The sequence below is a fragment of the Phallusia mammillata genome, chromosome 2 (assembly GCF_965637545.1).
Source record: "Phallusia mammillata chromosome 2, kaPhaMamm4.hap1.1, whole genome shotgun sequence".
NCBI classification, from domain to species: Eukaryota; Metazoa; Chordata; class Ascidiacea; order Phlebobranchia; family Ascidiidae; genus Phallusia; species Phallusia mammillata.
This window is the reverse complement of record NC_137253.1, coordinates 23,633,064-23,644,736: the sequence shown is the minus strand read 5'-3', so window position 1 is coordinate 23,644,736 and position 11,673 is coordinate 23,633,064. Positions and strand designations below refer to the sequence as shown.

Genomic DNA, 11,673 nt, shown 5'->3' with positions numbered 1-11,673 from the left:
CCTCGGATAAAAACCTGGGGTTCGGCGTGCATCCCAGGTTATAAGAACCATTGCACCATCGGTACGCGTAACATAAATTGCCTACCACCATTTTGCTAATTTGTAAATGATCACATTACAATTTAAGCTGTATAACTACTTTTCGGTCATGCTGGGCGATAGTCTTAGCCCTTACATCCTTAATAACCTGCCTACACTCTGTGTATGTGCTATAGCTACAGCTGACAAACTTGTGGAACGTTGACCAAACAAAAGTTTAATATTAAACACCACTACTGCTAGTCACAAAGTAGGAGAAAGGCATAGTATCAGATTTAAAATCTACTAAGCAAATCCAATACTGCGAACGGCGGTTATTAAACAATCCAGACAACCGGATTATCTAGCTGCAGAAACAATAAATAAGTTTGTTAGCTAAATGCTAGTGTCTTACGACAAACACTGTATGCTGGTTCGGTTAGGCTACCAAACGTTATTGGATTCGCCTTGAGGGTTATAGGATTTCTGTGGACCCGCTCTGGTACAGTGCACTGTCACGCTTTATGCAGCGCCGACCATAATTGCTAAATAAAATTAAGCTTGCATATTGTTTTAGTGTAATGCTAGCTGCTAGGCAATAAAATCCTGTAGCGTATGCTAGACTAAGCCTGCCTCTGTTTGTTGGCAAAATCACCTAAGAAGCAAGAACCACAGTCCTTCGCTAAACAGTCTTGGTTGGAAATGAACGCTTTGTTGCCCGCGGCCAAACCCATTCCTATGTTTTCCAAGCAAACACTTGTTGTTTTATGGATGTCGTCAAACACACAGGTTTTATTAACGGAACTCATAGTTTAGGTCAGAAACTCTTGTGAATTAAAAATGTTCCTGGCCATTTCACGTAGTTTTGTTTAGGATAAAAATCGTTTAAATATATTTGATTATGATTAATGTAGGTATATATCTGTTCGTTTGTGCTATAACATAGAGAAAGCAAAATACTAACATTGCCTTTTAAGTCGCGCGCGCCATGTAGCGGATTAAAAAATAAATCTTCACAGCAGATGTCGGCAACCCCTGGAGTGCGCAAGATGAGTTCATGGAACGCCCAGTAATCTTCGGTTGGGCAGGAACTTGGCCGAATGGTCCGGCGCGCCTGACCCACATACAGACATTAAAACCCTGATCGGGATTCGTCCCCGGGAGAGTCATGGGTTTGAACCCCGTGAAGAAAAAAATTAAAAAAAAGTGATCTTCGGTTTAACATTTAGTTCAAGTTTTCAATGACTATTCAAATCAACTGGCATATCTCACTATTACACATAATAATGTTACGCTAAGCCATTTTAATTTTGACATAACCAGAAAACGAGATGTTTAAAAGGTTGCTTACCGCCAAGTATCGCTGCTGATTAGCTAAAGAGATTACATTAGTTGGTTTCTAGGTTGATACGATCTTTATTGCCATAAACTAATAAGTCCCATCCATTTCTAAACTGTTTTGGCTTAGCAGTGATTTGGTTTGTTTGGACTTCAGTCAACCGTGACGCAATATGACGTAACATATCGATACGTCTGGTAAAAGTATCAGAGGAAACTAGGAAAGTATTGAATTATTAAGTGTTGTCCGTTTTCTTTTCTTGTTGGTGCTGTAGATTTTTAAACTTTCCGCTACACATGTCCCTAACATAGCTGATGAAGTTAATCATATCTTGAGTACAAAGATAACCTCCTTGATAATTGCCTAATGGCGGAATTTTGGACAATATGTTTGTTGTCAATTGCAATGTTTATCGGGTGCGTGGTTGCAGGATGGATTCCACTTGCTGTTACCATGTCACAGGTAGGTTTTGACATTTGCTATGCAAAGAAATGTTGTGCACTGTGTTAAAAACCACAAAGTAATGTTTGTACTTACTAACTAACATATTTGGGTAATAATTTAGACATTGCATTACAGAGAAAAATCCAACTGTTCACGATATTTGGTGCTGGCTTGCTGGTTGGAACAGCTTTGGCAGTTATTATTCCTGAAGGAGTGGATGCCATGTACAGTCAAGCTCAATCCAATCAGCCAATAGGTAAACAAATGCATAGCAAACCTAAAAATATATGTTCCTACAGCCATACTTCTTGTCATCAATATTATTTTGTGGAGCTCTTTTAGATCTCAAGGACATACCAGCATGTTAAAACTGCAAAAATATATCTAACTTCCTATCAAATTGCCATAACAATGAGTCCTACCATTTTACAGGTCATGCCACATCAGAAAATGATGCTCCGGTGAATGCTGACAAGACATCAGAGTCTAAAATTGGTGGCCAAAGACTTCTCAATGAATTTGAAGGTGAAAAAATGTAATTACATGATCCAAATATGTGCTTGTTTTATGTAAAACAGATACCGATCAAATTGGCAACTAAACTTTATCATATTGTGCATATATTTTTATCAACAGAAGTTCCTGAGCATCACCATCATGTTGAAGGTCTTCATCAAGCAGTTGGAATATCACTTTTATTAGGATTTGTGTTCATGCTTTTAGTAGATCAGATTGGTGGTCATTCACACTCACATTCCCCTGATATTCGTCTGGGTAAGTGTCCTGGAAACCTAACAATTCTGCAGTGAACACTTATAATGTCAGCATGCATGTTATTTCAATTTTTGCTTGCATTTTTTGATCCTGATGAGATGTAAAAAACTGCCATTACAGATGTTGGTATAGAGTCGAGAATATTTGTTGAATACAATTGCGGACTAGTAAAAAAATAATTTTGTCCATGATGCAATTTTCTTTGTTTTTAACTTAGATGACCTCAATCAAAGTAAAATAGGAAATGCAAGGTCCCAGCAAAGTGATCCAAAATCCAAATGCCACACTGCAACTATCGGTTTGGTTGTCCATGCATCAGCTGATGGAATAGCACTGGGTGCTGCAGCTAGCACTGAAAGAAGTGATCTTCAGTTGATTGTGTTTTTGGCTATCATGCTGCATAAGGTAAACAAGTTTGACATTTACCAAATGTGCTTTTTTGGTTTTTCTTTACTTGTTTCATCCTTTCATCAACTTGTTGATAACTCTGAAATAGATAGACACCTCATATTTTGTAGGCACCAGCAGCATTTGGTCTTGTGTCTTTTTTGGTCCACGAGGGTTTGGAGTTAAGGAAAGTGAAGCGACATCTACTAATTTTTGCACTTGCAGCACCTATTCTTGCTGTTGTCACCTTTCTTTTTCTAAACCAGGTAATTTTGGTAACTGAGCAATAAACAACAACAAAGGAACTAATACTGTTATCCCACATTATCATTTCTAGTCACAATCATGATTAGAATAGCTGGAATCAGAAGTGTCAGAAAACAAAATAGGAACTCAGATTAATGTTAAGTTTCCTGGTGTGTCATTAGACATGTCAGATTTGATCTATTATAAAAACCCAGTACAATATATTTTAAGTCTGTAAACATGTAAAGTTGTATGTACAAGAACATGTGTTCTACTCTTTGTTTGTATTTTAGAGTGGAAAGCAGCTGTTAACAGAAGTCAATGCAACAGGCATAGCTATGTTGTTTTCTGCTGGTACATTTCTGTATGTTGCGACTGTCCATGTTCTGCCTGAAGTATCCCATTCTAGCACCGGCAATCGAGGCCTATCCACTTTTGAAGTTCTTATTCTTGTAACTGGGTCCTTGTTGCCACTTTTGTTGAATGTGGGCCACAGCCACACATGATTATACATGGATAAAGGGCAACAAATTCAAGTGCAATGAGCTAATTTATTCTTTGGACATTGATAAACAGTTCACTCTGTGTCTTTGCATTCAATTTGTTGGTTATCAAGTGAGCAAAATCTGTCAAACGGAGTTTTTTTGCTTTACTAGAGCACAAGAAAAATAGGATTTGCTTTTTTTTGTAATAACTGTTAGTCTTGTGAACATTGTGGTGAAGCTGTATTGTTTTCCAGACATTGTCTTACTTTGCATCTGTACTTTTATGTGTTTTAAGAGTTTTACCCCTGAAAAAATGCTTATGTTTGTTTAATATGATGTTTATGGCGCCTGTCTACAATAAATCTGCAAAGTGCCTTTTTTGAATTAGATCAGTGCCAACAGTGCAGTATGACTCTGGGTAAGCAGGACAGAATGATTGAAATGTAGCTCTTTAGTTCAACCAGTTTGAATCTTTTAGCTAAAACAATTATGTGATCATTTATTTTCTTCTTCTGAATAATTTTATCTCACAGACTGGAAGATGAAACTGAAGCAAATGCCAAAATAAAACGTAAAAGACAAACTTATTATTGCACAGCAAAAACAGATATATATACTAAGAAAAGGAAACAAATTCAATAAAAGCAGGACTTAGACATGCTTTGTAATCCCACAAAGTTTTGGATGACTTTCACATAAACATTTTTATTTTAAATATTCGCAGTGTGTCAATAAACATTGTTTTTTACGAGGATCAAACACTGCCTTAACAATGACAAGCTTTCATTTTGAAATATTTAAGGCACCAACTGTTGATGGGTCAGATTTATAATGGATGTGCTTCAGATTAAACTATATTTCATGTTTGTTGCAAATCAATGAATTGGGGTAAAACCACTGCTGAATGTTTATTGATAGAATCAATACACGAAATTGTTGATTTTAAATTTGCTATGTTTGATCGGATGTTGTTTGAGCTATTCACAGCCAAACCTTGGGAAGTATCAAGCTTTTGTCTTGTTCGTTTCATTGAAGCGATCATTTCTCGAAATGCCTTGTTTTCGGAAGGATCCAGCGATGCTGTCAATCTTAGGTTTGCCTCCTTCAACTTGAGGTGCAAAATTGAATCATACTTTGGTTTTGTGGGTACAGCAGCCATCGGTAAAGGTAAAACTGGTTTTATTGGCGATTGCTCCACTTTGGTAGGTAATGACTTTAAATCCTCACATTTTTCTCGATCATGTTGATCTTCAATTTCTTCATCACTTTCAGATGCTTCACCGAGCACTACCACATTAGTTGGTTGATTACTCATTATTTATTTTTTCTTACATTTTGAAATCTAAAAAAAACGTTTTTGTTACAAAACTCACAGATACATCATAAAAATAATATGTATATCACAAGGTATTCTGGAACATGACCAGTCTGAAAAAAGTGTAGCAAACCATTCAGAACATTTTATTTCACAACAACAAATGTTGCTTTTAACAAAACAAGTTATTTTTTGTGCTGCGTAGTCTCTTTCTTCGATGCTAAGCTTTTCTTTTTAGGATGCCATCGCAAAAAAGCTGTATCCACAGGCAATCTTGGTCTTTTAAAGAACTGAGACTTTAAGTGTTCTTCAATATGTTTTTGAGTGACACAAATTACATGTTGTCCCTTCCAGTATTTTACCATGTTAAGTGATTGCAGAGAAGAAATGATATCGGACTGAGTAATACTGGTCATTTCACTTAAATCCTTGATGGAAAGAGTGCCCCGGAAATCCCGAAGAATTTCCAAAAGAACCCAAGTCCAATAACTTCTGTAGCTTAACTTTCCCAAATCAGACAACGGCTTCTCTGGCGAACCAATCATGCGCTCAATCTTTGACAACTCATAACTAAAGGCGATCAAAAATTTTCCATACCCTTTTCTTTGGAAGGGTGGAAGTATTAAAATGCATGCCAAATTGTTTCCATCTGGACTTTCTTTCTCTTTTGAAAAGTATCCAACTACATGAGCTCCACTTCTATCTACTTCAGTCATCACATAAAAGAGAAATGGCTCGACGTCAAAGTACAGTGTTTTATGATCCAAAAACAGTTTGGCCAACAGACACAGATTCTGGCAATAAATTTTGTTATCTTTGCCATCGATTTCATAAACAGATATTGTAGATTTTCTGTAGATTTCCTTTCCAGGTGGTTGTCGCCATGTGCAGTCAGTGAGATGTCTTCTGTAGGTACACTCTAGCCGCATGTACTTGAAACAAAACTCACAAACATAGAGTTTGGGTTGTTTTCCATATTCATCTGGGTATGGTGAAAAATACCAAGCATCAATTTCATACCTGCCCAGCTGAATTCTATCAATGTATTTGATTTTTGTGATAGCTTCATGTTCTCTCTCTAAAGCAGCTGTTGCAGGATCCATCTCAGCATAAGACTTTTGAACATGGTTTATTTCATCATGTTTTCTTTTCTGATTTCTTGTCATTCGATTGTCAACATTTTCAGTATTTTCACCAGGTTTTGTAGTTGCTGTGTTGGTTTCTACGACTACCCTAGATGTATCGATACGACTAGCATTAACCCACTCATCAAGGCGACGATTACAACCATGGTAGTGCACATAATATTCATGACTGTCTCCACGAGATGAGTTTATGCGCTTTTGTATCACTTCAGCAATGTGGGTGGTTCCATCACTACGACAACAGTAGTACTGTCCATTGATCATTATTTTTGCATCATGGCTTCGATCTGTGTCCTCAAGCTTTGGTTTTATTGGTGATTCTGATATATTTGATATTTTCTTGCTCAAGTCTGCGTCTGCTTGCAACACTTTTTCGTCTTCATTTTTATCTTCAGGTGTTACAATGTCCATTTTGTTGTCATCAGAACTGAAATCTAAACATAACTGAGTCATGAAAAATTTAGAAATGTTATTAATTGTGATGATAAGAATACTTTTGTTTGACATGCGATTATAACAAATTATATTTGTTTTCTATAAAGAACCTAATTCTGCTGAAGATTGTTCCAGGTCATGTTCAGGATTCTTTTTCTTTGGACTATCTTGTTTTCTTCGAGTTTTCAGTTGTTCATATGAATCCTTATGGTAAAAAATATATCACTTAATATCGAGTAATTTGCAAAAAAGCATTACATGGTGCATGAATATTTATTCCCATGTATACCTCATCAATTGGATGACAGTGGACAGTATTCATTTTTGTAACCACCAAATTTTGTCCATCTTTTGATGTTCGAAATTGAACGAAAGATTCACAATCAGAACCACTACAAAACAACAACATGTGTCACATGGCACAGGTTCTGTATTTCTTACTGTTTTGGGTACTTTATCTAAAACATAACCACTAGTCAAACAATATGCAATATTATGGATGGTGAGAACATTAAGAGTTAAAACGTCCGAATTTAATACAAACAATATTAGATATTAAAATAAAAACTATTTCCACATATGTATGACTCCAAACAAACGTACCCGTTAGCAACTTTCTCGTCCGGTGATTTGTGGCTACTTCTCGGTGTTTTCTTAATACATGCATATTTCAGTTCGTAGTAAATCAGAGCGGGATTTTCAGGAATGTTAACCCGTTTCTTTGCTGCTTTGTATGTGCGCGAATCACGTTTGCGGTAAATTATTTTCTGTTCATCTTCATACGTTCTCATAGCTTGTTCTACATCTTTAAAAGATGCAAACTGCTGTCCAGTGGCAAGAACTTGCGATCCAATATCGAATACCTCCTCACTTTCCGTCATTTTTGCAACGTTTTGCAAAACACAACAAAACAAAGGCAATTGTCCACGACCCAACGCAGCATGCTTTTCCGCAAAACAAGAAAAAAGAAAAAGTTGCGCCACACCACTGAAATACAGGTCTGTAGCGTCTTTTGGCGGAAATAAAGTAAAATAATTAATTAGCCTTTAGTGGTTGCTATTTTAAACCATGACACATTGTAGATTTTCGGCCTACGAAGTTAATTATTTACAATTTCTGTTTATTTGATTGACAATGCTCCATTTGTTACAAGTTACACAAAACAAAAATTATAATTATCCAAATATTTTCGGCAGTACAAACTTGAAACACACTTTACAATTAATTTACCGAAATGGATCAAAATTGTTTTTTCGATGAATATTAAAATAAATACCGGTTATAAAATATCTTATACACGATCTACACGGAAAAATTACATCAAGCACCGACAAGCGTACTTGCCATTGTTCGCGTCTTTTGTTGTGATTTTTGTGAAATTCTAGACTTTTATTGACACAATCTAGCGGCGTCACTCTTTGTTGCCCCTTGTAACAAACGCTGCGCACTAGTAACTACAACGAAATTCATGTAAATGTATGTTTTAAACATGTAATTGACAGTAGGACAGCAAGTTTTTTGAATTAGTGGGGATCAAAGGAAATAGTCGGTAGAACAACATGGCAGGTTGCAGAATGAAAATTTGTTGTAATAATCCAAGAAGAGCGGCACTAATTGCTGGAATATTTTCATTGGTATGTTTTTTGTGACATTTCAAGTAATGTTTGGAATTTTTATTTTCCATTTGTTTTTCTAGTCACAGTTTGTGGTCGAAATTTTGGCGTTTTCGTGCTTCGCAATTTACATTGTCCCGTTTACGGTTGGTACGTAATAAATGTAGCATCTTGGTAAAAAAGTTTTTCCTGCATAACTATTGCTGCTTTTGTGCCACAGCTGTCAAAGTTTTTTACGCATTTGCTGCTATTTTCTCGAGTTTAGCCGTCGCCACTTCAACGATCTTTGTTATCAGTGTATCGAAGGCAAGTTTCTTGAAATGTTAACATTGTTGCTTGCTAAAAAAAACATGCTAAATCAAATGTACGACAGGATAACCACAAATGGATGAGGCCATGGCTCTTAACCTACCTCGTAGTCTCAATCTCGGAGTTTATTATAAGCTTTGTTGGATTAATAAATCTCAACAGCCTCAGAAACATCATGCAGTTTTTCGTCAGCGCCTGGAGTCTTGCGGTAAACATTTTCACATTTAGTTTGATTCTTTGATCACAAACATAAAAAAACGTATTACAGCAACAACACCAAAACGATCAGCTGTTTGTTGGTGTTGCAAATTCGACAGAATGCACGCGCGTTTCCAACGCATTTCTTACAGTCGGAGGTGATGAAATCCGCGTGGTGGCACTGTTTGGACAACAAGGTTCTGATGGCTTGGTGGCTTTCATTGCACTTCTTATTCTCGGCAAAAACGTTTTAAACGTAAGTGTATCTTAATGTTTTTTCGTAGTCTTATAATTAGTTTCTTGGCTAAGTAGGCTTACTATTGTTTATAATCAGACATAACTTAAAAACATGGAGACAAAGTATTTGAAAGAAAAGATTCAGAGAAAAAGAATTTTTTTTTTACATTTTGGGGTTATATTTTAGCTGCAATTTAATTGATTACAAAGGTCGTTTGCTTGTCAACGGTTTCAGACACACTTAAGCCCGAGTGTAAAGTCCGGCCAGAAACAAGGCTCTTTTATTTAATCTGAATTCCGAACCTAAATCTTACCGAAAAAAAAACTGGCCATGCAGATCTACAAATTAGACGTCAATGCTTAAAATTCACAAGTAGCCTACCTCGGAATCGCAGAATAATTAAATTCCAACTTGCGAATTTAAACGCTATATTTTTAATTGTACGCAGGTGTTCATTTTGTTCATTGGCATCGTTCAATACCAGGAGTTACAAGCTGGAAGAGGCTACGAGCGAAGTTACGCACCTCAAGTTAGTCGTAGTTAAGAAACTGGTAAAACATATTTGTGGTTATGTGGTATAAGCACAGAGTAAAAAGTTAAGTCAAACCTACTTTTTTGCAATTGTTGCAAAGATGGTTATGAAAAAAATTACACAGATCCAGAAAAATATAGGCTAGTTTAATCTAAGTTAGAATGAGAACAATTTTTAAACAATCACAAACGATAAATTGTGATCGTTGTAAAATATTTTTCAAACTTCTTGTTGTTCATAGGAATCCTATCCTGATCCACACATTCGATCCCCGAGAAGAGCGCAGCATTTTAGCACTGTTCATGCCATTGCAAAGTAGTTGGATATAAAATAAATATGTTTTATTGTTTTAACGAGGTTGTAGTCTTTTAGTTTGTGGAGTTTGTGGCATACGTGACTACAGCTTGACAAACTCATTAAAGGGCAAATTTTAAATAAGGTCTAAAGACCCGGGCCAGATGCTTGTTATCAGTGACGTTTTATACAGACGAGAGAACAGAGATCGTCTAAATAAAGACATAGCCAAAGCCGCAACAAGAGTATAATGTTGGTAGATTTTTCTCTAAATAACTCCACCTCGACCACTTGTGTTTCCATAAGCAAGAAACTTAAACGACATTGTTCCAGCCCAAAGCCATACACACCCAATTAGACCGGTTTCCAAGCATTTCTGCACATAGCACGGCATATGTGGGGGTCCTTGCTGGTAGACGTAAGTCGGGCCTGGCTTTTCGAGCCGGGTTCGGGTTCGCGCTTAATTTTTCTCAAAAACGGGCTTGATTCGGGCCTGACTTTACATTTTGTGTCAGTATTTTTCAAATATAAATATTTTTACTTGCTAAATAGCCAGTTGCTGGACCTGACCTAATGTCAAACAGCCCTAAAACGACTTTTTCGAGGCTAATTGTCTATAGCGTTTGCTGCCTTTATTGGAGACTTCAAGTATGTCTGTCAATCAAACTTTCGGGCCTAAACGGGTTTCTCAAAAACGATTCAGGTTGCGAGGTTTCAGGCTTGTACTTTTGGGTTCGGGGCGGGTTCGGGCTCAACTTCAGGCCCGTTTACAACTCTGGTCCTTGGGCGGTCCAGTAATCAAGTTTCGAATGAAAAGTCCTTCTGAAACGTCTAGCTATAGGAGAAAGAAAACAACCATGTAGAGCTGTTAGCTGCCCAAATTTTAGCTCTGATGCTGAAAGCCCCCAAGACGGAAACCTGTCTAGGCCTAAATGTTTCTAAAAGAAAGTTAGGTCCGAAATAAAGGTCAAGTACGTGACAAATATGAGTTAGCAGGTAAAAATACCTGAATTTTCATTTTTTTTTGACCCAAGCAATAATAAAATATTATTTTCAAATTTAAATCAACCTTACTTGCAAGTTACAAGTATTTTTTTATGCAACTAAAAATAACAAACATATGGTTAACTTCACAAAATGTCTATGTCGGTTTGTCACCAGCATGTACTTAAGTTATGGCCGACAGCAATGTTGAAGACAACTTAAAATTTTCCATCCAACACCTTTCCAGCCGCACAAAAACTGGGTCATGCATTCAGGGTAAGTTGGCACAAAGAATGCGTGACCGACCGCCTGACCAACAAAATACGCTTACTGCTGGGCATCGAAATGTAGGCGGAGTCAGAACAACAGTTGGCTAAAACCCAAATAGTGCTTAACTATGAGGGCTAGTGAAAGCATGATGGACGGTTGCAATATATTTCAATATCAGTTGATTTGCCTGTGGTTGCTTACATTGCTGAATTTATTTTGGAATCGGCGACTCCCACATAGGTGGTGTGTGCTAATTTGTAGTGGTTTTAGGCTTGGTCCTGCAAGACCTAGATAAAGATAAACGTCAAATGACGTGGCACAGGGGTTATCCCCATTTTTTGAAAAGTGTTGGAAATGATGTGCAAGAGTTACATTTAAACTTAAAACCTCTAAATAAGTTTGGCCCACCGAGCAATGTCCCTTTTTCCACATACGTTGTAATCTTGAAAATCTATATGTAAGCTCCAGGGAAAGACGACAAACCAATTAGCATACGGCGTTTGAACAAAAAAGTCAAGTCATATAGCAGTCAGCAAGCTTCTACAAATGTAGTTGCTCAAGTGGCCAAAAAGCAAATGTTACGAAACGTTTTAGTAAACCAATGCTATAGTACTGTCGGGGGCGGGATGCAATGGCGACACGGACCC

The 11,673-nt window shown here is 37.0% G+C and overlaps 4 protein-coding genes across 4 annotated transcripts; 2 read left to right on the top strand and 2 right to left on the bottom strand.

Moving 5' to 3' along the window:
• The first annotated feature begins 1,434 nt into the window (after positions 1-1,434).
• LOC145213748 (zinc transporter ZIP9-like) lies at positions 1,435-4,071 on the top strand. The gene is made up of 7 exons (XM_080082136.1): positions 1,435-1,819; positions 1,937-2,057; positions 2,234-2,326; positions 2,438-2,575; positions 2,793-2,980; positions 3,094-3,228; positions 3,502-4,071. The coding sequence occupies exons 1-7, from the start codon at positions 1,724-1,726 to the stop codon at positions 3,712-3,714; spliced, it is 984 nt and encodes a 327-aa protein (XP_079938262.1). The 5' UTR covers positions 1,435-1,723; the 3' UTR covers positions 3,715-4,071.
• A 189-nt stretch (positions 4,072-4,260) lies between these two features.
• LOC145213751 (uncharacterized) lies at positions 4,261-5,008 on the bottom strand. The gene has a single exon (XM_080082138.1). It carries the CDS (start codon positions 5,006-5,008, stop codon positions 4,553-4,555), a length of 456 nt encoding a protein of 151 aa, XP_079938264.1. The 3' UTR covers positions 4,261-4,552.
• A 26-nt stretch (positions 5,009-5,034) lies between these two features.
• On the bottom strand, positions 5,035-7,596 carry LOC145213747 (histone acetyltransferase KAT8-like). The gene is made up of 4 exons (XM_080082135.1): positions 7,192-7,596; positions 6,878-6,980; positions 6,699-6,792; positions 5,035-6,587 (listed from the first exon to the last, which is right to left on the bottom strand). The coding sequence occupies exons 1-4, from the start codon at positions 7,467-7,469 to the stop codon at positions 5,194-5,196; spliced, it is 1,869 nt and encodes a 622-aa protein (XP_079938261.1). The 5' UTR covers positions 7,470-7,596; the 3' UTR covers positions 5,035-5,193.
• Positions 7,597-7,598: 2 nt separating this feature from the next.
• LOC145213750 (uncharacterized) lies at positions 7,599-9,797 on the top strand. The gene is made up of 7 exons (XM_080082137.1): positions 7,599-8,222; positions 8,285-8,351; positions 8,422-8,507; positions 8,575-8,718; positions 8,779-8,964; positions 9,395-9,475; positions 9,720-9,797. The coding sequence occupies exons 1-7, from the start codon at positions 8,148-8,150 to the stop codon at positions 9,795-9,797; spliced, it is 717 nt and encodes a 238-aa protein (XP_079938263.1). The 5' UTR covers positions 7,599-8,147.
• Positions 9,798-11,673: the final 1,876 nt, after the last annotated feature.

Coding starts and splice junctions, on each gene's coding strand:
- LOC145213747 (XM_080082135.1), bottom strand. CDS start 7,469: ATGACGGAAAGTGAGGAGGTATTCGATATTGGATCGCAAGTTCTTGCC. Junction 6,793..6,877: donor ACTGTCATCCAATTGATGAG/GTATACATGGGA, acceptor TTTTACCATAAG/GATTCATATGAACAACTGAA. Junction 6,588..6,698: donor ACAATCTTCAGCAGAATTAG/GTTCTTTATAGA, acceptor AGTTATGTTTAG/ATTTCAGTTCTGATGACAAC.
- LOC145213750 (XM_080082137.1), top strand. CDS start 8,148: ATGGCAGGTTGCAGAATGAAAATTTGTTGTAATAATCCAAGAAGAGCG. Junction 8,508..8,574: donor TTGTTATCAGTGTATCGAAG/GCAAGTTTCTTG, acceptor AATGTACGACAG/GATAACCACAAATGGATGAG. Junction 8,965..9,394: donor TCGGCAAAAACGTTTTAAAC/GTAAGTGTATCT, acceptor AATTGTACGCAG/GTGTTCATTTTGTTCATTGG.
- LOC145213751 (XM_080082138.1), bottom strand. CDS start 5,008: ATGAGTAATCAACCAACTAATGTGGTAGTGCTCGGTGAAGCATCTGAA.
- LOC145213748 (XM_080082136.1), top strand. CDS start 1,724: ATGGCGGAATTTTGGACAATATGTTTGTTGTCAATTGCAATGTTTATC. Junction 2,981..3,093: donor TGGCTATCATGCTGCATAAG/GTAAACAAGTTT, acceptor CATATTTTGTAG/GCACCAGCAGCATTTGGTCT. Junction 3,229..3,501: donor CCTTTCTTTTTCTAAACCAG/GTAATTTTGGTA, acceptor TTTGTATTTTAG/AGTGGAAAGCAGCTGTTAAC.